Genomic DNA, 27,641 nt, shown 5'->3' on the forward strand with positions numbered 1-27,641 from the left:
CCCATCAGCGCAGTTTAACATACGCTCAGATCGGGCTGACCCCGACCGCTACATTCAAATTCCAATTTAGTGGATTGGAAATCAATATTTACGACTCGAAACCTTCTCGTAAAAATCGAAACCAAACGTGCAAATAAACACATTTTTATTTTGTGCAAGGAGTGCGGATACGGTGATGTCTTGTAGGGCTTGTAAATATAGTTTTTTTTTTCGGAATAATCCAGGGGTGGAGATTTGTACTACCATCTTGGCCTGTTTAAGTTGATTGGCTCTAAAAAATAAGTCATCACAGGCATCTACTCAGTAATTATGGCGAGAGAAATGCGTTTGTTACGTTTGTTTTCGATAGATAGGCTATTTTTCATATCCCAGACGGAAACCAAAAGTTTTCCTATATTTTTAGAGATTCATGATTTGCTATAACTTGCGCTCAAGATAACATAGGCTCTATTCTTGGTTCAAATTGATTAAACATGAATGGTAGTTTCGATTTGCTATATACCAACAATGGCGAATCATTTTTGAAGTCTTCATTTTGATTTCGAGGGGGCTGTGAAAAGAGCTTCATAAATAATGAAAAATTGTACGATCTCCTCGCTATCCAATACCCCCCTGAGGCACGTTTCCGAATTCGTTTCAACAGCGGACTCCGGGAAAAAAAACGGAAGCAACAACGCTGAACACTCTATAAACACTTAACGTGTTAAAAGTTTCCTATCCCTTCGCGAACCAGTCAGTGTCAGTGTCGACCGACCGACGAGCAGCGTTCAATTCCCCCATTCCGAGGCATATACAGAAACCAACGACTGCAATCAATTCCCCGCGTTAAGTGAGCTCACGCGGTTTAGACTGTTGCTCAACTTACCTTCTGGTGTGTGCTGCTCTAGGGCCAACAGTACTCGCCGTTCGTTTCAGGTTTTTATCTGCAGAATAAAATATATTATTTATAGTTATAGGATGATAACGCCTCACGAGCTAATGCTCAATTTCTAAGCACCCAATATGGCCGTCGTCATTCGAATGAACGCGAGCAGTGCCTTCCAATGCAGACGCTCTTAAACTATTTCTGCTATAGCTACTAAGTAAGCCGAATTACAATAACATAGAACCACTTGTCTGTGATATAGATGTATATATAACATAAAACGCTGATTGCACTACACGCACCAATTCCAACGAAAATTTTCACAAAACTTGAAGACAACCCTGTTTATAGCTAGGTATATAACTATTGAATTTATATAACAGATACAAGTACTGCCGGCCTTCTGCTTTTTTAACATCCAGTTCTATAGAGACATCTCACGCAACATTGAATTTTAGATTCTTCCGCTTCCCTGTCACTTTCCTCATTTTTTCAACGCGGACATGTAGGAGCCCTGCACGAAAGCAACAGCGAATTGCGAATGAATGGTGTAAATCCATTGACCCGTTCTCGAGTTAAATCGAATAGTGGCATACAAATACAATTCCGTTTTTGTTTATATAGATAGGTATGTGGGTAGATATGTACATAGATTGTATAAAGTCACAACTCTTTCAAATCTCCATAATTGGTTCCAAAGATATCAAAATATCAAACATTGCAAATATATTCAAATTTGAGAACCCCTGCTCTAATCCATTGGACCATTCGAGGAGCTAAAAGCTTATGTACAACTCAATTAAAACTCGACCAAAGCTGGTGTGTTTTTAGAGATACTGTTTGTGGAACAGACACCATGATGGCAGTATTTCATAGTATTAGGTATGACTCGCGCCTATTCACTCAACTTGTGAAGAATTGGTGCAGCGACCTGTCCTCATCTGAGCGCCACGAGACTCGAGCGCTCGACTGACTATAATTCCAATTAATTGCACCTTTCAATCTCGCGGTAAGTCCCTTCCGTCCCCTGTGTTCCACCAAACGAGAGCAAGAAATGAAAAGTAATACAATACATGCCTAGTTCAGTTGAAAGGAACGTTAAAATCAACTACAGCTTATATGGCGCTCCATTACGATAAACCTAAACATACTCTTTCCGCACGCAAATAGAACCTCTTACCATTGCTCTACATATTGAAGATAAAGCTCCTATTCATAACAATATTCATAATGGAAACCGCTTCACCCGTGCTAGTTGGTGCCGAATGATAAGGTTGTAAAATTTAACGGTTATGATCCCGTTTTCCAAAATTATATAATCCCTTTTCTACCACCAACGAACAAGGCGCAAGGAATGGGTTCCTTCGGCAGATTGAGGAACCGAGACTGGAAATTTTCCCAACTCTTCTGCATCCATCAAAATTGGACGCTTTGCTGTTAGGTACCTACCTACCGAGGGAGGGATGTTGACTGAGAGAAGTAGGCAGAGGCGTTCACAACAGAGGATGACTCGATAAGGATCGGAGAGGGATAGGGCGAATAACACGAGGCGTTTATGGATATCAAATTTGGTGGGATAATATCGATAATCTTCCGATGGAATCGGAAATTGAGCCTACGGCGAACGCACAACACAGGCGGTCGGTGTTTTGTTATTGATTGTCTGTCTGATCGATTTTGACACGTGTTTTAATTCGAATCGGAAGGGCTAACTGAGAAATAAGGATGTGGACGGATAAACAAATTTAAACAGTGGAGCAGATGAACATTTATATTACAACAAAGGACAAGTTGGAAAATTACTTCTACTGGTTCACAATAATGCTTCACAATAGTGGTGTGTCAAGCCAAAAATAATGTACATTTGGAAAAAACACTCGGACTTCAATTATTCAACTAATTAGGGTATGAGTACCTACCGTAAACCGGGGACAAATTAATCCTTGGGTCGGGGATGGTGCCTTGTTCGAGCGTTAAGGATAAACGCCTCTGAATCCTAGTTCAACTTTGCATCAGAAACTCAAATGCACAAATCTTAAGAAGCAATTCAAACAATAGTGTACATAATTTTAATTTTGTTCTTGCTCACTTGTAAAAAGCTTAAATTAAGAAGATTTGGTGCACTGGTTCTGAAATTAGGTCTTTGGGAGATTTCTCGCTCAAAACCGTGAGTTGATGCAAAAGTCGGCCATATTGGGATTCTAACGAGCTTGTCCTTAAAACAGAGTTCAGAAAAACTGCATATTCAGGGTGTTAGGTTCGTGAGTACAAGAGGAAAAAATGGTGAAAAAAAATTGTTCTACTCATATGGTCGAATCTCAACTATTACGTTATTGAACTTTCCATGTTTTTGATTATTATTGCCCTAACTGGCTATAACTTTGAAATGGTCAAACTTATCGCAGAAAGATTATTGAATTTTCTATCAAATGGCATCTTTGAATCGATTGGTTTAGTTAAATAACTAAGTTTTCTAGAGCAAATAGCTTAAAAGTAGTGTATTTTAATTTGTTTTCGTCAATTATCTTTAAAAAATACTTAATAAATAAAAAATCTTTCTTAGGCAAAGTTGTGGCCCCTGTTTTACTCTATGTACAATTCGTTTTTTGACACCAAACTTCTAGCTCTAATCGTTTTCTTGCAATTTTGATTTAAATGTGCGGAACAGTGCGCAAAATAGTGCTTACCTTGACTATTGTAAATTTATGATCTGAAATGCGATGTTTAAATCGAACTTGCAAGAAACCGATAAGAGATACAAGTTTGATGTCAAAAAACGAATTGTAGAGTGAAACAGAAGCCACAACTTTGCCTAAAAAATAATTTTAAATTATTACGCATTTTTCAAAGATAATTAACAAAAACAAATTAAAACACACTACTTTTGAGCTATTTGCTCTAGAAAACTTAGTTATTTAACTAAACCAATCGATTCAAAGATGCCATTTGATAGAAAATTCAGAATCTTTCGAATAAGGGTGAAGAAACTGCGATAAGTTTGACCATTTTAAAATTATAGCCAGTTAAGGCAATAATAATCAAAAACATGGGAAGTTCAATAACTACGTAACGATTGAGATTTGACCATATGTGTAGTACATTTTTTTCATTTATGGTCCTCTATCCACAGAGAACAGACGTCCAAGCTCATGTAGTGCTATTGTGTAAAGCATTCCAACGGTTATTTTGAAATAACTGGGAATGTGGCCATTACGCGGCGCTGTCAAATTTCGAATTGGGGTACAAATTTGCCGTTGTTTTATCATTTGGCGCTAGTGTCACCAAGTGTGCACCCTAGTATAGTTCCACCTAAAGAATGTATTGGTTTGACTTGGAAAACGATAATTGAATTCTTGTTTAATTTGTTTCTTATTAAAAATAATGAAACTAATTATCAATGGGTTGCTCAAATTTTGTTGCTGGGTTAGTGAAATAATCATAAACATCTTGTTATTTAAGCAAATACAGCTCAGAATCTGAGTGAGAAAATTTAAAGGTGCGCTAGTGAAATATTTCTTCAGAAAGCGGTCGGTGTCGAAACAAGTTTTTGAGTGGGAAAGTCACCGTCGATGTCGCTACTGAGCTTATTTTTTCTTTACACAAGATTTTCAAGCAATTTTGTTCGAGCATGTTCGTCTGTTCTCTGTGATAACACCCTGTATAAATATCGTGCTTTTGTCTGTTTATGGTGAAATGAGGAGGATTTTTGTCAACCACAACACGCACAAAACTGAAAAGGCGCGGTCCACAGATGACGTAACGCTCTAGGGGAGAGGGCACGGTATAGGCTGGGTAATTCGCGCAATTGAGATCGCTAGCTTCTGTTCAGCAACTCATATCAACTGCCAGCAACCTTAGGGAAGATCGGGTAACCAACCCCGGTGGGAACTTTGGTCGTAGGCTGACAGGGAAGGGGGCGGGGTTGTTTCTGCAAACTTGAGCGTCTGTTATCCAGGAGGAGCGGCTCACAACAGCGTCTGATCCCCATGTTAGGGGTGGCTGATAAACGTCTGAGTGCCAGGAAAGGGCTCTAAGCTCAACTGTGGACTATGGTCCTCCGGAAAGTAGGGGGCTGGTGTCCGGTCGTAGGGCCGGAAACCATTGTAACGGAAAATCAACAACAGAATAATACGAACCGACATCAACGGCAACGACCCCAGTAAATAAAAAGGACTTGCGATTGGAAACTCGGTACGTGGAACTGCCGATCTCTCAACTTCATTAGGAGCACCCGTGTACTTGCTGATCTACTGTAGGACCAAGGGTTCGGCATCGTAGCGCTGCAGGAGGTGTGTTGGACAGGATCCATGGTGCGAACGTTTAGAAGTAATCATACCATCTACCTGAGTTGCGGCAACACACTTAGCTTAGAATAGCTTTTCGTGATGGGCGACATGCAGATGCGCGTAATCGGTTGGTGGCCGATCAACGAAAGAATGTGCAGGTTGAAGATCAAGGACCGATTCTTCAACTTCAGCATTATAAACGTGCACAGTCTTCACTTCGGAAGTACTGATGATGACAAGGACGCTTTTTACGCGCAGCTCGAACGCGTGCCCAAGCCTTGATGTCAATATTATCATAGGTGACTTGATAGGCCAGGAGGAGGAATTCAGACCGACGATTGGAAAGTTCAGCGCTCACCAGCAGCTGACGAAAGTAAACGGCCTGCCTACGACTCATTGACTTCGCGCCTCCAAAAACATAAGCATACATAGCACCTTTTTTCAACACAGCCTCCCTTATCGTTATACCTGAAGATCACCACAGCAGACGGAATTACATATCGACCTCGTTCTGATTGACGGACGGCACTTCTCTGACATTATCGACGTCAGAATCTATCGTGGCGACAACATCGACTGCAACCACTATCTGGCGATATCAAAACTGCGCCCAAAACTTTCCTCAATTATGTACGGTGTCGGTGACTGTCACAACCTTGAGTGACTGAAGTAACCGGATGTCGCCTCAGCATACGCGCAAAATCTTGAGGCATCGTTGCCAGACGAGAGTAAGGTCGATGTGGCCCCTCTAGGGGACTGCTGGAAAACAGTAAAAGCAGTCATCAACAACGTAGCCGAGAGCACCATCGGGTACGTGGAAAGGAGCCGACGAAACGAATGGTTAGACGATTTTGGAGGAGAAGAACGCAGCACGGGCGGTAATGCTGCAGCAAGGAACCCGACAGAACGTGGAGCATTACAAACAGAAGCGGAAGCAGCAGACCCGCCGCTTTCGAGGAAAAAGCGCCGCCTGATAAAAGCGGAGTGCGTGGAAATTAAACTGCTATGCCGTTCCCATGAAACACGGAAGTTCTACGAGAAGCTCAACGCATCCCGCAACGGCTTCGTGTCGCGAGCCGAAATATGCAGAGATAAAGACGGAGGCCTCTTGACGGACGGACGTGAGGTGATCGAAAAGTGGAAGCAGCACTTCGACGAGCACCTAAATGGCGTGGAGGATGTAGGCACGGGAGACCACGAAAACGGAGTGAACGAAAACGCCAAAGCAGCAGAGGACGGAAAAGAACCAACTCCCACGCTGAGGGCAGTAAAGGACACCATCCATCAGCTCAAAATCAACAAAGCAGGTGGTAAGGATGGTATCGCAGTTGAACTCATCAAGATGGGCCGGCCCAGAAAAGTTGGCCACCTGTCTGCACCGGTTGATAGTCAGGATCTGGGAAACCGGAGGAGTGGATGAAAGGCGTAATCTGCCCTGTTCACAAGAAAGGCGACCATTTGGAATGTGAGAAATTCTGTGCTATCTCAGATCATTTTCCGTCGTCTGTCACCTAAAACGAATGAGTTCGTGGGAAGTTATCAAGCCGCTTCATCGACGGCCGGTCCACGAAGCACCAGATCTTCGTCAATAACGAATCACAATGTATCATCGACTTCAAAGCGGCATACGACTGTATCGACCGTACAGAGCTATGGAAAATCATGGACGAAACCGGCTTTCCTGGGAAGTTGACTAGACTGATTAAAGCAACGATGGATGGTGTGCAAAACTGCGTAAGAGTTTCGGATGAACTATCCAGTTCATTCGAATCTCGCTGGGGACTGCGACAAGGAATCCTAACAAGAAGGAATCCTTGAAAAATCTCTGAAGAAATAAAACAAATAAAATTCCTATAGGAACTCTTGGAGGAATTACGGAACTGGAACTGAGAAGCGCGCGACTATTCCCGTTGGTCGGTTGGTTGCAGTGGCGTAGCTAGGAATTTGGGGGCCCGGTGCGGAAGCAAATTGGTAGGCCCCCATGAAAATTACATAATATGTACATATTTTACAATGATAAATCTGTACATTTAACTGTCGAATAATCTCACTGTTATATTTTGTACAAAACTTTGAAAAAATCTCGCTTTTTGTACTCAGTATTCTAGTGATGCTGGCAGTGATGGCCAACGGAAGGTTAAAAATTATCTATCTTATCTTATTTCCTGTTTTCCTTTATGATTTTTTTCGGGAGCGCGAGATTTTTTTTATAAGAATTATGCTGGAAATGTTTTAACAAATTATTTAGAAATTGCACCAAATAATCATTTATAAACGCTTTCAAAGATTGCTTTACTTTTTTCTTAAAGAAATTTTTCTTGAAGAATAATTTGTATTCAAGAAACTTTTAAGTTGTAAATGCAAGGTTATCATTCAGTATTCCTCTAAAAGCACTCCTTCAGGAATGATATTATTATAATTAGCCTTATTAATGAGGCTTTCAATTCCTTGGCTGGTTCACCTCAGACATGCAGGAATGTTTTCAAAATACTACAGAGAAACTCAAAAGATTCTTGCACAGAGTATTTCTCGAAATATTAGTTCAAGAATCTATCAATTATATTCTGAGGATTCATCTAGAAGATCATCTAAAGAATTATTTCAAAATTCCAGAAAAAAATACTACAAAAAATCATCAATGATTCATTTAGAACCAGATGTTCTTCCAAGAAATTACATCGGGATTCCCTCAGAGGAAGAGAAGCCCTTCTAGGGTTTCTTTAAACATTCTTCCGTTTATTTCTGAGAATCCTCTTAATATTCCTTTGGTGATTTTCCATAGATTCTTCAAGTATTTCTCAATTCTTCCCTCAAATAACTCTTTTACATATTTCGCCAATAATTAAACTTGGAATTTCCTCAAGCATTCATTACTTATCTTAGTGTCCTTTTAAAGATATGTAAAGAATTACTTCCTAAGATTACTTCAGAAATCCCACCAAAAATTCCCTTTTCCAAAAAAAAAAATCTTCAAGGATTCTTCAAGAAGTTTCTCTAAGGTTTTACTAAGAGATTCATCATAGGATTTCTCCATTAATTAAACAAAACAATCCTGAAGAAATTGAATTAATTAAATTAAATTAATTAAATTAAATTTTTAGATGGACTTCAGTAGGAGTTCTGAAGGAATTCTTTCGAAAAATCCTTCTGGACTTCCTCTAACGAATTTTTCAATATCTATCAACTCTGAGAATTTTCGCAAGAGTTCCTTCAGGGATTTTTGCTAGTATTCCTCTGGTCACTTTTCAAAAAAAATCTATTTCTCCAGAATTTATGATTGATTCCTCCAGAATTATTACGTTATTTTTAATATAAATATAAATAAGAAACAGAACAAAAACGCTTCATTCCATAGTTTTGAGTGGGATAAAAATGGCAGCGTAAATGGCTAAATAGTAAAGTAACAGATATCCTATCTTATCAAAACAAATAACTTCTCCAGAAGTCTCTCCAAGGATTTAGGAAATGTTCTAAGGTTATTCAAAATTCTAAAGGATTTCCTTTTGTTGAGATTGAGTAGTGGCACCCCCCAGGTAGCATATGGAAAAGTGAGGTAGTGTCAACCCCCTGGGTAACTGACAGTTGACTGGCTGTTTAAGTGTGTTTGTGTGAGTTAGCGACGAGGCATTTTGCCGATGAACTGTGTTTTGTTTACAATTGTATTTTTAGTCCGTACTACTTCGTTATAAGAAAGAGATGTTGTCGAAAACGCAATCCTAGTAGGGTAACCCATATAATTTGGACCCCCATATATTTTGGACCCCCTGTGTCCTTTTACCACAACTTTCACAGGTTTAATGATGAGATGACGAAAATTTTTAGAATCATTCGCTAAATAAGATCGCTCTGCACGGGCAGCAATCATTTCCTCACTGGAAATATCCTTATTTGCCTTGGAATTATTTTTTGCCAAGCTCATCATCCGTGCGAGTATCGCATCATGTTTACAAAAAGAGATTGCGGTGCTGAGGAAACTTGCAGATGTAAACAAAAACGTTTATCATTCTAGCGCATTAAATTCGCAAAGTTCGTCTAATCAGCCTTTGTCAATCAAGTAATTAGGATATGATCCAGCATATTCAAGCGGCAAATTCTTCCAAAATAGTTTCAAACGAGTTTAAACACCGGGTGTCCAAAATATATACTGAAGAGGGTCCAAAATATATTGGGGTGTCCAAAACAGTGAAAACTGATGCTTCAAAAATTAGTTATTTTTCATCAAATTTTCAGCCAGAAACTTGGGGCAAGACACTGTGCTGGAGAGTACATTTTCCGTCACAGAGTTGCTCAGAATTCCACCGGATTGCTCCCGTTTCTACATGGGTGTTGCCTGATTTATCGCAAAATCAAAACAATATTGCCCGATATCTCGCTTTTCTTGCAGTTTTAGGGGTGTTTTTCGACAAATTTCGTCGATCATTGGTGAAAAGAGTTACTCAGAATTTCTCAGAGTTACTCTCGTTTGCACAGTGTCTTGCCCCTAGGCCAGAAATGACCTTGTGGGTATTTTCAACGGACAGTGGAGGCTTTTACGAACATACTAACATCATCATTATGATATGTGTAAATACCCTCTGAATCTGTTTGATTTTGAATTAAATTAAAACCAATGTCCTCTAGGGGTCCAAAATTCAACCGTTACCCTAGTTTATTTATTTCGTGAATTAAGAATAATCCCGGGACGGGTTCAGTTCGATCGATTCTGTTGTGAGACCGTTCGCTGGGATTCCAACACCTTTAAGGCAGCCTTTAGAAATTGCTCCCAAAATTCCTTCAGGATTTTTTCCAGAGATTTCTTTAGTAATTCTCTTGCGATTTGCCCGAAGATTCGTTCAGATTTAATTCAAGTATTCTCTTAGAGTTTCTTCAATTGATGTCATTCATTCATTCCTAAACTGATTTTTCCAGGTATTTTACAAATAATTTTGTACAAGAAATCTATTGGGGTCTTTTTATGCAAGGATTTCTTCATGAATTTATTTAATTACTACTGCAAGGGTTTTCCGGAGATTCTTACACAAATTCCTCCAAGAAATTCCATATGAATTCTTCCAGGGGATGCATTGAGTGTTTTTGCTAGATTTTTTTTTTAGAAATTCCTGTAATAAGCCTATTCAAGGATTCATAAATTCCTCCAATGAATACTTTAGAAACTCATAAAAAAGAATTCTTTCAATTCTCACAGAAATTCCTCCTAGAAATTCTATAGAAATTTCTTCATACATTTTTAGGAAATTGTTTGTGATCTCTTCTGGTAATTATCCAATTTTTTTGGAAATTCTTTTGGTAATTCTCTTTTTGGTAATTCGTTCCGTTGAAAATTCGTGGATTTATTTATAATTTTCAAAGATGTATCTCATAGAACATCAAAAGTAATAACAGACGGAATTTAATAAAGAAATATCAGAAGAAATTTACAGAGGAATTACCAAAGAAGCTTTTAAAAGTTGCCACTTAAATTTACAAACGAATCGACTAATTAATTTTCAAAGTACCTGTATGTGTCTATGACAGGTTTTGGGCCACTGAATCCGAATCCGGGCTCCGATTTGTTTCAGGACGCCACAATTTTGAGCTATACCTCAATTTATAGGGCAAAATATGCGATTTTGGGCTTTTTTGACTGCAAGCCGTTAAGCATGGAAATATTTTTTAAGCAATTAAAAGGTAAAATGGTCAATTAACATCTAAATTTACGACTCGCGCAAAATATTTCCTTTTTATCAAATCATATTTGAAAGATTTAAGCATTTTATGTTATGCAATTTTTGGGGGTGGTTTGTATCGTACCTAACATAACCGCGGCCCAAAATCTGTCAGAGACACATTAGTTTGCTCTTGAGACAGACCAAAAGTTAATTTTTGTTACGCTGTGCTATTAGTAATTGTCAGGTATATGAGCAAAGGGACTGCTGGTAGAACTTTTAGAGAAATTACTGAATTCCGTAATAAATTTCCAAACCCAAAGAATTTTAAAAAGTTATGCCAAAGATATTTTCAAAAATAATAACCTAATTCAACTTTGAATATTATTGCCGAGAAATTCCAAAAGAGTTATGCCGAAATAGTTTTCAAAAACATTTGCAGAGAAAATTCCAAGAATACTCTTATAGGAACTTTCGGATCAAATCCAATCAAAGCATTTCCCAAGAATGTGCCAAAAAAACCGCCAAAAGATATTTGAAAGTTTTTTTCAGGTAACTCACAGAAAACTCACCGAATAAATTACCAAAAAAAATGCCAAATGAATTACCCAATCAATTCCCGTAGGGATTGGCATAGAAGTTTCCAGAAAAGTGTTAAAGTTATTCCGAAAGTTATTACCAGAGGTTTTCTCAAACGAATTGTCAAAAAAAAGTCAGTGAAAAGTTGCAGACGGAATTCCCAACAAAATTTTCGTAGAAATAGAAATCTAAAGAAGTTCGTAGAAATAAAAATCAGAAGCCATTTTTGTAGCATTTCTGAAAATTAGTTGAAGAAGTTTCCAAAGGAAATGCCTAACAATTAAACAAATATATCGTCATTTTTAGAGCAATAGCCGAATGGATTCTCAAATTAATGTTTAAAGATATTCCTTAACGAATCTGTACACTGGTTTCCGAATTAATTACTGAAAAAGAAAAAAAAATCCGAAGAAATACTTCAAAAATTGTAATACATGATGTAAAAATTCTCACAGGAATTGCTCCAAGAGATTCTACTGGAATTCCTTAATGAATCCTTTAGGAGTTCTTCCAAGGTTTTTATCAGCTTTTTTTCTCTATTGATACCTTTAACGGTTCCTTTAGCGATTACACCAGTTTCGTCCGGATTTCTTTCACGAAGTTTCTAACGCAATGTTTCTAACGATTTCTTCAATATTTTTTTCTCAAGTGCGGAGCTCCAAGAACTCTTTCTTGGATATCTTTTACGATTCATCTGGGAAAAACTTCAAGGACTTCTTTACAAATTCCTCGAAGATTTTCTGCGAAAGTTGCAACAGCGATTCCTTAGGAAACTTTTTGTTCAATTGCTTGAAGGATTTTCTTCAGTATTATGTAATCCCAAGAACTCTATAAAGAGTTTCTTAAAGATATCACATCGATTCTCACATGTTCTCTTCAGCATTTTTTCAGAGGAATACTTTGGAGTTCCTTCAAGATTTTTTTAGAAACTTCTTCAAGGGTTCTTTTTGCACTGCCTCATACGATTTTTCTTGGAAGTCCTTTCAAGGATTTCTTAAGAATTTGTTCAAGTATTTCTTTAGTAATCATACCTGCAGGGATTTCCTCATAAATTCCTCTAATAATTTCCGTAGAAATTCATTCAAAGATTCCTTAGGCAATGTTTTTAAGTCCTTTTTCACAATTCGTTCAAGAATCTTTTAAGAAATTCCAGTAAAAATTTAATCTTTTCAACAAGGATTTTGTTTTCCAAGTTACGTGTAAAGATTCGTTCATGGATTTCTCGAAGTTTTTCTTCAGATAACCCTACAAGGATGGACACATTCATCTCTAAAGAATTCCTTCACAAATTTCCTCAGGGGGTCTTACAGAAATTCACCCAAGGCCTCCTGCGAAAATTCTTTTGAAGATTGTTTTTTTTTATTTGCACTAAAGAATTTGGAATCCTTTGGGGTTTCCATCATTGATTTCTTGAGAAATTATCTAGGCATTTCATAATTAGTTCTTCCAAAAATCCCTTTGCTTACAGATTTTTTTCAGGAATCCTTTAAGTAATTACTCATAGTACTCCTAGTACTTGCAGTACTACTTCATAGTACTGTAGTAATCCTTCCAGAACATCATCAAATATACCTCCAAAATCAACCCAATGATTCTTTCCTAATATATCTTAGAATTCATCTAGGCGATTCTTAAAGATTTTTTTTAGAATTTCTACAAAAAATCCTACAGACATTTCTATAAGAGTTTCTTCAGGAATACATTCAAATTTCTTTGGAAAATCTCCCAAGGATCCATTCGGGTATGGCTTCAAAAATCTCAAAAAATCATCAAATATATTTTCCATGAGGAACTACTGAAAGATTCCTTCTTGAAGAAATCTCTAAAATCAATCTAGGAGAAATTCCTTGAGGTCCATCTGAAGGATTTCTTGAAGAGTTTCATGATATAATCCTTGAATGGTTTTATGAACGGTTCCGAAATGGTATTTGTGAACGACTGCTTGAAGAAATTCTTACAAAAAAATCTCAAAGGAATTCCTGAAGGATTTCTTGATAATTGTTTGAAGAAATTCTTGAAGAAATGTCAGGAGGAGTCCCTGAAGCAATCATTGTAAGTATTCGTAAACCAATACTTAGAAAGTTTTCTTAAGCAATCCCTGAAAAAAGTTCTGAAGTAAATCATGGAGGAATTTTTGAAGAAGTCTTTGAAGTAACTGCCTGATAAATCGAAAAATATATTCTTGCCCGAAGGAATTCCCGCAGAAACCCTTCAAGAACGTAACATGCGTTCAGTTCTTAATTTTGAAAAAAGGGGCCCCTGAATTTCAGCTGCTATCTTATGCTAAATCAACACCTATGTTTGGTTCTGTGGTTAGGATATCAGGGACATTTCCATAATGCTCATGAATTATACTTCCATATCGGTACTGAATATCGTAAAATTCAATTTTGATTTCGAACACATTTTTTATTGTATTTTGGGGCTCCTGCAGGTGCAAAGAGTAATAAATTAATATAAACAAAACTAACGAAACTACATGAATAAAGTGTGTACATTTATAATTGTTAATAATATAACATCAAAATAGCCATCTGTGTTCCCCATTCCAAAATCTCTTGATAATCACGAAGAGGCCCCTATTTACCTATCAGCAGATCGGCAAGTATTTAACTTATACTTATATGTAGGAATCTTTCGCTCATCACAGAACTTTATTCAAACTGGGCCCCCGAATTCAGGGGGCCTCCAAATCAGAGAAGGTTTATAACACTAGACCTGCCCTGATTTGGAGGCCCCCAAGATTCGGGGGCCCGGTGCGGACCGCACCCTCCGCACCCCCCCCCCCCCCCTCTGCTACGCCACTGGTTGGTTGGCTTTTTCGGTAGGGTGATTGGGACGCGAGTGTTGAATGCGGAATCAGAAGCGCGCGACTATTTGCGTTGGTAGGTCGGTCGGTTTTATCGGTAGTGTGATGGAGACGCGAGTGTTGAATGCGGAAACAGAATTACACGAGACTTTTTCGAGTGCTCGACGTTTTTCATGTAAGAGTGAATAGTTCCATTTTTTTTTTGCCTGGCGGTATTTAGCGTGTTATATTGTTGTCGTGTGGGCTATTGTATAGTATCGCAAAATTTGACCGGATGCCATGTGTGTTCTCCAAAGTTCGACTAACGGACTCACTCAGGCCTAGGATCTCAAGCTTCTTCTTTTTATGACTGGTAGTTTGAATTGAAAAGCCAAGGAATGGGAATATATGTAGGGTTTAAAAAAAACAGACAGGAAGTAATAATAAAATTATCGATTTTAATGACGTTTTCAAATAGAATAAAAACATTCTTTATTAGTCTACCACTAGGCATAACAGCAATTTGGCGCTCACAAATCTCAATTTTGGTCAACCAAGGTAACCAAATCGTTTCGTTGAAGTTCTAATTGCAGAAAATATAATATAAGGCCAACCTAAACGGACAGTCATCATTATGCATATAAAATTCAAATTATGGCTATAAATTACTGTAGGCACTTAAGCACGAATAAATAGCATGACTGTGACGTGCGACAAACATACAATGGGAAAGGGCCAGCGCAAAACTAACTTCACATTTAGTCACGACATCGCATCGAAATCCGGGCAATTGCATTTGAGTAGCCGGACACAAAACGAGTGAGCGATTAAATATATGAAGGTAAATAAAAATTAAACGATGCTTTGATAAATCCGACATTTATGTACATTTGAAAACTAGTTTCAGTGACCGCTTCCAAGCACCAACTTTAATGACATTTTAATGACATTGGTATTATATGAAACACTCCCTTCGAAGCACAGTTCCCCCAGTTTCAAACATGATGGCGATGAAAGCACTAAACTACACTTAACCACTCCCACTGTCATTCATGTTGCTTCTGTTTTTGTTCCCATGTCACTTTCAGCAGCATTCCCCATCGCCCGCCGAATCGGCCATCCATACCAAAATCGAACGCCACCGAAGCGGAAAAAGCCGCGCACCTCGTTCACCCGGATCCAGGTCGCCGAGCTGGAAAAACGGTTTCACAAACAAAAGTACCTAGCATCCGCCGAGAGGGCAGCACTGGCGCGAGGACTGAAAATGACCGATGCCCAGGTCAAAACGTGGTTCCAGAATCGGCGGACTAAATGGAGGTGAGTTTTTTTTTTTTATATAACTCGTGATTGAAAAAGTAGCTTGACGAATTGAGTTTTGAAACTTGCTGACAGTTTTGCTAGTTTTGACAAATTTTCCTGCTGACAGAGCAGCTCAGTAATCGCAATCAGAACACGAGCTGAATCTATCCTGATTCCATGATCTTTCGAAATATGGTTTATTTTACGATTTGAAGCTAGAAAAGCATGCAAAAAAGGAGCGAAGAAATGAAAATCCCTGCAGACTGTATTCAGCATGATAGTCATCATCTTTACGGCTTTCGCAGAAAGTCCATCCCAAAACTTCCTGCCACTAGAGGATTTTGTCCGTTCTTGGTAAATGAACAAGATGCTTTCCAAGACGATTACCTTGTAAGCGCAAGGAAACTCCCAAGATGGGGATTTTCATCGCCCGGTACGAAATCCGGACTGGGAAGAGAGGATAAAGTTTAATGTAATTACTTCTATTTAGATAATTAAGTCTGCTCCCTCAAAAGGGACCCGTTTCTTTGTCGATGTGGCGCGGTTACTTTTAGTGATGTGGCGTAAGTTGATGACAGTTAGAAATGGCTACCATGAAGCACGGTAATATTAATTGGATTTTAAAGACCCTCGAGTAACCACCAGCGCAGATGTGATTAATGAGCAATCTGTATTTTGGGATGTTTTTGTCTGTTCATTGTATTTCGTCAAAATAGTATGTTCTTTAAATTTTAAATGTAGTTTCATTTTGTTTTGAGAACTAAGCAAGCTAATCAACTCCTAGCACAGAACAGATGTGTATCTTCGAACAAATTTGAAGTTTCGAGGTGGAAGTCGTGAAATTGTCACTTGGAGAACTAGATTGGAATGGATTTCCATGGGAAAATAAAAAAATCATCAAAGCGTGCTACGTCGTCTCCCTATGCTCGCTGTAGGAAAAAGCTTGACTTCCACCACCAGGTTCGCTAGTGTTGAGCTATCAAACGAGCAGTGCTTTTCGTGACGAAGATTCACCCCCGTGCTCCTAGTCTATGTTGATAGCAATAAAATTACAAAGGGGAGTCTTGTCACCACTTTTGTGGAATCTCGTAGCAGATACGCTATTGAGGCAACTCAATAATAGCGGTTTTCATACTTATGGATTTGCCGACGACTACCTAACATTGTTAATCGGTATGTGCATCAGCACCCTTTTCGACATGATGCAAAGCCCTCTTCAGGTAGTGGAGGGTATGTGTCGCCAATATGGCCTTCCGGTAAATCCGACTAAAACATCTATTGTTCTTTTCACGGAAAAGCGAAACCGTAATGGTGTTTGACCTTTGCGTCTCTTTGATTCTGAAATCAATATGACTAAACAGGTCAAGAAAGTTGGAGTTATTCTTGATTCCAAGCTTTCCTGGACACCTCATATTGAGTTCAGAATCAAGAAAGTTTGTATGGGGCCGTTAATAAACCACGTAGACTTCTTGGGGTGAGGGGGGGGGGTGTCTGACCAAAGTCTACACTCCATACAAATTTCAAAAATTTTGTATGGACAAAAGTCTACGAGGGGGGAAAGGGAGGTCTGAGATGATCAAATTTTGGTCAACGTGGTTTATGAACAGCCCCTATGGCCTTCGGGCAATGCCGGTGAACCTTTGGTACAACTTGGGGTCTAAAACCCAAGTATATCAAATGGATTTACACAACTGTTGTTCGTCCAATATTGGCTTATGGATGTCTTGTCTGGTGGCAAAAGGGCGAAATGAGAGCGGTCCAATCAAAATTAGGCTATCTCCAAATGGGTTGCTGGGTGGTTAAACGATGTGCTTAATGGCGATGTCTGGAGCGTTCTCTTCAACTCCCACGGCGGCGCTCGAAGTTCTCTTTGACGTTGCCCCTCTACACATTCATCTCAAACAAGAAGCACTTTCTTGCACTTACCGCCTATGAGTACTCGGTTTACTAGAGGAAACTCCTGTGAACCGCAGTTCAACACACACCTCGTTGTTTCCACTTTTAGTGGATTGGGACAAAGTTGTTCTTGCTCCAAGTGATCTTACAATTGCTTGTAATTTTCCATCAAATTCCCTTCCCGGGAAGAGTGGACATCTGGATATCTGGAGAGAAGTATTTCAGACGGCATCGTATGTTACACTGATGGCTCCCTTCTCGAAGGTCGAGCAGTTGCTGGTGTTTATTCGCGTGAGCTAAGGCTGTATCAGTCGTATTCACTTGGTAGACACTGCACCGTTTTTCAGGCCGAAATATCTACTCTTATGTGCGGATTCCAATCAGCTTTTCAGCAGCACGTAATGGGCAAAGTAATATACTTCTGTTCAGATAGCCAGGCTGCTAATGAGGCATTTGCATCGTCCAACTCCAGGTAGAAGATAGTTATCGCTTGTCGAACTCAAATCGAGGAGCTGAATTCAGCAAACGCTGTTCACCTTGTATGGGTACCTGGCCGTTCTTCCATCGCTGGAAATGAATTGACTGATGAGCTAGCTTGCACTGGAGCATCCCATGACTTCATTGGTCCTGAGCCAGCTATTCCGGTATCGAAGTGTTGGGTGAAGCTCCAGATTGACACCTGGGCTGCCACTCAGCACAAACAATATTGGAATAGTTTGGAGTCATGTCGTCAAACAAAATTGTATTGTACTGAGCCATCTCTACGGGTGGTGAAGTATCTAACAAATCTGTCTGAGCAGAATCGCAGCATGCTGGTCAAAGCGTTGACTGGCCACTGCCGACTCAGTTATCACATGGCGAGTATTCAGCAAGCTTTTAATTTGTATGTGATAACTGTGAATCCGATTATGGAACTTCGTATCATTTGATATGTAACTGTCCAGTTTTTGCGCAACTGCGTTTCCGAGTACTCGGCAAACACTTGTTAAGTAAAACTGATTTCAGAAACCTGAATCTTCAGGACGTTCCCAAGCAGAAGCGAATAACAACAGCATAAGGGGCTGTGTTATTTGGGCAAAATAACTGAATAATAAAATCGATTATTTCTAAGTTATTACCATAACATATTGTGTTATAAACTTGTCTGTCATAAGCGGCAAAATAACAAATTCCATAACAAAAAAATGTTCCTGGAAAACCATTTCAATAACTTGTTTTGTTAGTTTTAATTACAACTTAATAACAGCGAAATCGGGAGTTCTCTTGAAGACTTCTCCAGGGATTTGTCGAAAGGTTCCTCCAGAACTTCCAAGTGCATATCCGAAAATTATTTAAGGAATTCTTAAAAGGAGTCGTTCAGAAATTTCCTTCTTAACTGAATACAAAAATGGAACAACACAAAGGGACAGGTCATAATTGTCGTATTGTTGCTGTGATTTCAAAACTTGTTACTGTCGTGCTATTGCTGATAAGTTGATCAATAGTACAACAATAACTAAACTTGAACTTCAACAAAACATGTTATTTAAATGTAATTTAGTTATTGTATATCAATAGCTTGATTATAACAAAATGAGATTGTCCAACAAAATTTGTTATGGAAAAGCTATGCCTTGATAATTTAATAATAACAAAACAAGATATAAAAACAGGTTATGTGATTTCGTAGTTATTAACTTGCTATTCTCCTCTGCTCGGGTTCTGCTGTTCTTGACCCTCTGTGGTAAAGAGCTATAGGCTCTCTTTCGCTTTATGCGTTATTACAGTGCCCCTTTCAGGGTGCTGTTTGAACCCATTGTGGTTCGCTTCTGTGTTAGTATCCTCTTCCAGGGTACTTTTCCTATTTCCCTACCTGTCCTTATCCCCATCCTTATCCGTATTTCCTTTCTTTTTCCTCAGGTAGATGATGGAATAGGCTATTATTTTGGCGATGGCACAATGTCCCAAACGGAGGATAACGTGCCTCTGGAGCCGGCCTTCTGATTCCTGATACCTGGGTAATGTGGCGATTACGTTTCCTTGTTGATTGCGCTCTTGAATTCGGAGACGGGATCCGGAAGAAATAATTAAGATAGATTACAAACAGATCAATACAAGTGCAACGCTCAGAGTTAGTAGACTCTATATTGTCATAAACTATAAATTCGCTATTTTCAATATCCTCTCATCTATTGCATGGTTTCCCATACTATGGGTCGCGGGGTCATCCAGGAGGTCGCGAGGGACAATCATTTAATTTAAATGCCCTCATGAATATTAATACTATACTATGAGGGCATTTAATTTTATTTCTGAAATCTAATCCATTTATTCGTAGGATGTTATTCTATATGACAGAACTCAAACATATATCAGCTTACAAAAATATTCTCCTAATTGGTAGATCATTCTATTTAAGGATAAAAACAACCTTGCAACTTCATCCAAGATTTGTGCAAGTTTCATGATATGCTATGCCAGCGGTTTTCAGATCGTGCACCGCGGTGCACTTGGGGCACCGCAAAGTCTCGACAAGTGCACCGCAATACATATCAAAAGTATTGGAGTAGAGTAGTGACAGCCCCCTGGTAAATATGAATATTAATTATATGACAGTTGTAGTGTGTACTGTATGATTGACGAAGCGTAGTCGCTGACATGTTATGAACTTGTGTTATGTATATTTCAGTCCGTACTCCATCAATGTAAATAGACGATGTTGAAACCGTAGTCCTTGTTGTTTACTTCGAACCAATAACATTTCGCGGGATGGCAATCAATTAACCGGTCGATCGCCTCGGTTGTTCTTGTCCGCTGCGCTGAGATATCCAATAAAAAGTCCTGCCATCACTTTAACGAACAACTTTCGAAAATACCTTGTGGTCCACTGCAAAACGAAGTTCCGAATGATCGTTAAATAAATTTTCAAGATTCTTGCTAAGAGAGAGTTTTGATTACCCTTGATTTTAAGAGAAATGTAAGAATGATTTTTTTGATAAATCCGGCCATCAATTGATTTACAAGGAATCTGTAGTGCATCTTCAATAACTTCGCTGAAAATCTCAAAAGAAATTCATCCTGCATTGCTTCGAATTCTTGTTTGACCTGGGAAAGGGTCTCGCAAGCAGCTTTCTAGAATTTCTCTCAATTTTCCATTGCTTTTTATATTTGATATTTTTGAATTTTGAATGTCTTTGTATTACCTTCAAATTTCCTTATGAATCGGCCAGAAAACAAGAATGAAATTTACCGAAAATCTTGTCAATTATTGCAAATTTGCCAGGAATCTTCCAAGAATCCAGTTATAGTTGAAAAATTCTTAAAATGATTCAAGGGTAAACGCAGCAATTCGTCGAGGTTCTTGTAAACTTGTTAGGAATCCATCGGAGATTATTGTTGTCCGAAAATTTTTAAGAATACCGTCAACAACAGAAACAAATGTCTCAGGTTCATCAACAGTTTTACTCGTACTAAGCTCGGACAAGTTACAATAAAGCTAACCAATGTTATACCGTCAACCCCCGTTAGATTGACCGCATCTAATCTTAACACTTTTTAATTTGACCCCCGCTAAACTGCACATCGTTCAAAATGAAAATGATTCAAACGTCATGAGCAGAATATGAAATGGAGTGAAACAGAACGCAGGATCAAAACCAAACCGCCCTTCGGGTTAATAGAAGTTCAAGTTAAAAACTGGTTGGTTTGCATAAGGAGTCGTTCAAACAACGGAGGTTGACGGTTATCATATCACTGAAAAAAGTATTTCAGCATATATCGTTGCACCAGCAAGACGCTTTGGAAAATAGGACAGCGTTTTTAAGAAACCCTCAAATCGGATTCTTTGACTATAATGAACAGGTGCACCGCGAAGCAACTCATTTCCCGAAAGTGCACCGTGAGCCAAAAGGGCTGAAAACCCCTGTGCTATGCAATTGGATTTGTATGGGCTCAAATTTGCCAGAAACCATGTAACCGTTGATGTCAATTTATAGCCTTAGATATGTCGGGTTATTTTGTCAAACACCACAATCCGGACAAAATACAAAAACAGCGTATTTATCATGTAAAATACTATACAATATTCAATCGCAATGCGTAACTCTAAGACGTAACATATCGGCTCAGATTTTGCGACCACATTTGCATCAGCCGAAAATGAGAGCCTTCTTGATGTGCGGAACAAACACAGCACCGACATTGCGTCCGATCATCATCTCTAAATCGGTGTGATTCGGCTGCGTATTGCTAGGATCCATCGACAGGAGGAGAAAATCGGGCGCCGGCTTAGCACACGCCGACTGGAAGACGATGCGGTGAAAAGGTCCTTCGTCGAGGAACTGGAGAACCGTGCTACGGATATTCCGGAAGGTTGAAGCGTAGAAGATCAATGGAGCGCCATCAAAAACGCCTTCAGCGCCACCGGCGAGAATGATTTGGGTGAGCTACCCAGAGAAAGCAGGGGGTCAAAGATAATACCTGGAGATCGACGAGATCCTGGTAGGTGCGATTGATCGTGAACCAAATCGTGAGTTGCTGTGGCAGCCAAGGAGCACCTAAATGACTTCGAATTGGCTGATGACGTTGCTCTCGTAGCTCAATGGCGCTCTGATATGCAAAGCAAGCTCGATGATCTTGACAATCGCTTCTCGGTGGCAGGTCTTAACGTCAACGTCAAAAAGACCAAATCGTTGGATTGTAACACGGTCAACCCTTCCAGCTTTACGGTATCTAGGCAATCAGTGGAGAATGTTGAAAACTTCCAATATCTTGGTAGCCAAATGGCGACCGATGCACAATGGTCGGAAAAATATAAAGTTCGGCCAAAACTCTTTTTATGTGTTAAATCGAAGTTATAGGTTGCCTAGATATGTTATATGGCATTTTTAGTGTTTGAAAAGGGGTATTCAAAAATTACGTAACTTCAATAATTTCAAAAACGGTAAAAATAAGTAAGCCCCACATTTTTGCGTTAGAAACGTTTTTGTTAGAAAATCAATTTGAATTTAATTAAATGATCATCTTTCGATCAAATCCAATCAAGTTTGTTCAAAACGTGTGAAAAATGTGGGAAGATAAATTTTATTTCAGTCAAAAATGGAAAAACAACGTGAAATATATGAAAAAAACATGACTTTTTTAAATAGCTCTAATTTGAAAAACTGCAAATTTCTGCAAAAAGTTTAAACGTTTTTATGCAGCCCTAAGTATGATGTTTAAGATGTACTATTCGAAATTGCGGCGACACGTGACGACACGAACCGTTTTTTAACCTAAAAACTACCAAAATTCCTAAGGGACAATATATGAAAATTTGAAAAGTTTTGTGACACATTAATTTTGCACCATACGTGCATTCAAACAGTCCAATAACAAGCTTTCATATGCTGGATAACATAAAACATATATTCCATTCTCAAAATATTATTATTTTACTTTTTTCGAATTTTTCATTTTTCAATTTTATGCCTTAGGCCACTTTGGCAGTGAAAATGTCATTGAAAAACAAAAGCTGGTATGCTTTTAATTATGAATCATAAAACTACAATACATTATCTTTGTTATAAGGTGAAAAGAAGTTTAAAAATATCAAATCCGTTTTTTGAGAGTTTTGGCCGCCCCTTTGTATGGAGCCCGACCAATGTGCGATGTCGACACCAAGATCGACATAGGTGCATGGATCAAGAAGGCGAGAGATGCTTTTGTAAGTTTAAGAAATGTATGGAATTATAATCAGATTATTCGATGCACCAAAAATTTCAACTCGAACATGAAATCTGTGGTGCTATACGTTGGTGAGACTAGGTGTATATCAGTGAAGAACACTCAACGGCTGCAGGTCTTCATCAATAGATGCCTGCGGTGTATAATTCGTTTATGGTGGCCACACAATTTGATGTCAAACGTGGAGCTCCATCGTCGCGATGTCATGAAAGTGGATAGCGACAAAAATTTGGGAGCGAAAGTGAAGGTTGGTAGGAAACACTCTACACTGAAGCGGAAACGAAATCTGCAAGCAAGCGTTAGATTTGAATGATGGGATGCTGATTCTGGCCCTTTGTCACCACTTGATAATTTATGATTCCGCTTAAGGTGAAGGTTGCTCGAGATCATAATAATAAGCTTGGCTCCCGCTCTAATAACCCTCTCAACCACCCACTCAAAACAAACAAATCAGACGGCGCACAGTGTAGTGTGACTTGGTCAAATAAACTAACAAAAACTTTCCAAAATGAGCTGTATTAAAATAGCAGTTGTACCTTTGAATTTTGGCACACATATGATTTATTGCATATGCCCACCAACACAATTTGTTCTTATAAAATATTTTTAAATTTATTTAAATCCCTACTTTGCCCAATATTTTCACCAATTATCCCATTGTGCACCACTTTATTTACGTTTTTGTTGACAACTCTCTCCTCTCTTCTCTTGTACTTTTTCTCTCTCACCGTAAAATAACTACCGTGTTATGGGGTGACATTAATTGATGTAGTTTCAACTCATAAACAGCGAACAATTGTTCTGTTATCCATTGAAATCACATTGGCAGTATGATATTTAAAATAGTTAAAAAGATTACCAAAATAACAGCCTTGTTTCGTGATAAACATGAACTGCGGTTTGATCAATTTCACCGTACGTTGAACAATACTACTCAGTTTAACGGTACGCTTTTCCGTTTTAGCGAACCGCGATGTAAATTGATCCGGGTTTTCGGCCACAAAAGTGGAAAACGTGTAAGTTTTTCGCGATAAACGGTAGGTCAGACGAAAGTGTGGACAATTTCACGTAACCGATCAACTTATTACAGTGCTGTGTTGTGTAGAAGACTGTTAAAAAGTGATTTGAAAATAAGGGTGACGCGCTTGTCGAAGAAAAAAAGTGCAGTGGCACGAAATTGTGAAAATATTGTGAATATTGCAAAGTAGTACTTCCTAACGGATGAAAAATATAGTTGTCTACCACAAGTAGCAACCTGAGTGCAATTTGAGAAGGTAAGCAAGTATAATTTTGAGAAAGTGTTCGCTAACTTCCGCGCTTCTCCAAGACTATGGTGAGGGGAGTGAGGTATAAGGGAGAGAGTGGAGGCCATACTCGCTGCCATTTTGTAACCCCTGCAACTATGTCCTTAAATAAGTAAATTTGTATCATGTTATATACGACATTATGTCAAAGAGTCTGAAAAAAACTAAAATTAGAGTGGTTTATTTTCACGACGAGAAGCACCATGCCAAGATTAACAGTATTTCAATCCAACCTCTTTGTGAAAAAAAAATCAGTAAGGCTGTTGGTCAACCTCGTCGGCCGAAAACCATTTCGCGCAGAAGCCGCACAGGTCCACAACAAACGAACAAAAATATAATGAAAGCATGAATAATTCACAAATCGTAATTAGAAATGTTAATCTCGTAATTGTTGCTCACCTAATTGTTTCGTATAAATTACGTTAAAAAGCATGGCTCCTTCATTAATATTCGCTGGCATAGCTTCCAACCTGGACATTGTCGTGGTGATCCATAGGCACAGTCGGTCCCCTTGGCGATAGATGCCGGTACACATAGGTACAATGCAATTTGCCGGCTCAGTTCGGGGATGTTCTCTTCGTTTGCACCTTTTTCTCGAACCTGGAGGACGCTCACCGCGGCTATTTTTTTTTTTTTCTTCCTGTGCACTTCTTTGCGAAGCGCGGATAGCGCAGCACTCCATCGTTCACGATTCATTCGATTATGGTAAAATTATGTTATTTTTAATTGAATTTCAATTAAACACAGATCCAATCGTCTGCGCTGCTTGGTCCACTTGGTCATTTAGAGATGCTTCCCCTTTGCTTCTGTCAATTTTTCAAACCGGCAACGAACAGAAGCATTACCCGCTCCATGCGGTTTGAGCTCGAGTGGATCTACAGCGGGCTTAATTGACAGTTACTCGGCCGTCGATGCCGCGCTTTGATTGAATAACATTCCACGTTTTGCATCTCCGTCGGTGGACAGCTGGGAATTCGGTACATTCTTCACAGACGGCGACCTAAACTCTGATTTGATTGCACTTTTTTGCTGATTTGGTTAGGGATAGCGGAGGTGTGACCGCAAGTAGCCACTGACCAGTAGCAGTAGATGAAGCAGCTTTCTAATCCATTGCTGCAGTGCACGGGGACCAACATGCCTACGGCGGCGAAGACCTCAACGACGACGATGATGGTGGCCACAGTAGAAGACTTGAACTTCAGCAGATGCAAATCGGGTAGCACAAACTAATGTTGTTTACACACCAGAAACCAATGTTTGCTGTCAATTTTTCTGCCACCGTCGTCGTCGTCGTCGGAGAGTCGTGCTTTTTTCTTCTAATCGCATAAAAACTGCAGTGCCCACAGTTGCGTCACAGTTGAGTGAAATTCCGATAATATCGAATCATTTTCGCCAAAGAATGCTTGTTTGCTATTCGATAGATTTTATTTTTCGTCCAGGGATGGTGTGAATAACAGTTTAGTAAGGGTTGGGAATTGGAGAAATAGTCCGGAATATTTTCAGCTAGGGTTTCGAACTACTTGGGTCAATTCCCTGCACCTCACTGCAAAGCAAATCAAAATATGACTTGCCGCATGTTTTCCGAACGCACTTCCGTAGGTAATTATCTTCCGCAACATTTCCGCAGCGGAATCCACAGTCAATGAGCTACACGTTCACTCTGAAGCCTCACAAAGCACAAGTGCTCAAAACAACTTTTACCGCAGACGAATTAAGCTCGACAGAGCAAAGATCAGGCTTATTCTGCGCGGCGCGTGAGGTGAGACGAGTCGAATGAGGTGACAAAAGTCGACTCGCCCCATTTGATTAACATTAGTCGTCTCACGTCACGTGAGACGAAACCGTCCGTCTCACGTCACACGCCGCGCAGAATAAGCCTGGATGTGTGCCGAAGTGATTTCCTGTTCCATTTTGCTGGAAGTTCGGCACTTGTGCCGGGAAATGGCTAAGGTGCAGTAAACTCGTTAAAAATCAACTTTCCTGCAGAAAATCTTCACAACAATCACTGTTAACGCAATCAACAAGTTCAAGCAATAAGGTATCTGATTCTGATGAAAGAGGTGGACGAAAACGGTCGTTTCGTTGTGAATTTAGGTAATGCACAATTTTGTTTACCTGTAGTGCCGGGAATGGGGTCAAAAAACCCTACCTATGGTCTTACCACTCTCTTAGCCCTCATAAGGCGGATAGCGTCTGCCCTGCTTCCAACTGCTGCTTAAGTATCAAGAACTGGTACAGCGTGCATCGCGATTTGGCCTACTGAAGGCTGAGGCCTGATTTGCAATGCGTGAACCTAACGGTCTGCGGCCAAGATACCGGCTATGATTTACCTTCCTGCTGAACCAATATTCATACAGACTGACTCCTATCGATTAATTGGACACGGTTCTAGAGATGGGTTACTGCCAGTATCACATCACCCCAGTACTTGTCTTCCAAGCCTACCTGCAGCAGCATGCACAGCGCTATCTTTTTCAGTTAACGATTTTTCCTCTACGTTAGCCTATTTTTTTTGGGGACAGTATGACGCTGAGAAATCGCTGAAAATGCCCCCACTCCGTATAAACCGCTGTCTAACTCCCGTATTCCCTACCACCATTGAGACTGCAGAGCTAGAGGCGTTTTGTCGAATCGCGTCGTGTCGAGTCCCCAAAGTCTCGTACCTTCTCCGCAAGATCGGATTTTTTTTTTCGGAGGAGTAAAGAACAAATGGTACAGTCATCTGGGTGTAGTGATCCACCATGGTGAGAAAATCCCAAGTTTCCAGTGAACGATGTCCAAGCTCTCTTGGCGATCCGCGATCAATCTCGCTCGGAAACGATGCTCGAGACATTTCCTTGGATGCAACAGCGACAAACTGTTTCCTCTCCATGGACGACGAGCTTTATCCCCTCCGCGTAGCCGTTCAAGTGAGTCACTTTAACCATTTCCAGATCCCGGTGAGCCAGCCTCCGGTACCATGTGCGTCGGCCTGAGAGTAGGTTGGACGGAATGCCCGTGTAGCTGCCGGCTTAGAATAGCACTATGGACCACCTGTTCCGGGGGTAAAAGTCCACCAAACAGGTAAGGGGCTGTCCATAAACCACGTGGTCATTTTTTTGGGACTTCTCAACCCCCCCCCCCCCATCCCGCGTGGTCATTAGTTCATACAATTTTTTTTTCGTCCATACAAAATGGTCATTGGCTGACCCCCGCCCCCCCCCCCCTTATGACCACGTGGTTTATGGACAGCCCCTAACCCCAATCCAAGGTGTCAGGCGACCCGTGCTGAGGGAT

At 39.7% G+C, this 27,641-nt stretch overlaps 1 protein-coding gene across 4 annotated transcripts in view; it reads left to right on the top strand.

The window, feature by feature from the left end:
- Positions 1–27,641, top strand: part of LOC115263717 (T-cell leukemia homeobox protein 3) — a 131,539-nt gene that overhangs the window by 72,356 nt on the left and 31,542 nt on the right. For 2 of the 4 annotated variants that reach the window (XM_029866960.2, XM_029866962.2), the window contains one exon: positions 15,252–15,480. In XM_029866960.2, coding sequence (XP_029722820.1) covers positions 15,252–15,480 — 229 coding nt within the window. The remainder of the gene's footprint in view (positions 1–15,251; positions 15,481–27,641) is intronic. The other 2 variants (XM_029866961.2, XM_029866963.2) reach the window with 1 other exon arrangement.

This window comes from Aedes albopictus, chromosome 1, assembly GCF_035046485.1.
Source record: "Aedes albopictus strain Foshan chromosome 1, AalbF5, whole genome shotgun sequence".
NCBI lineage: Eukaryota > Metazoa > Arthropoda > Insecta > Diptera > Culicidae > Aedes > Aedes albopictus.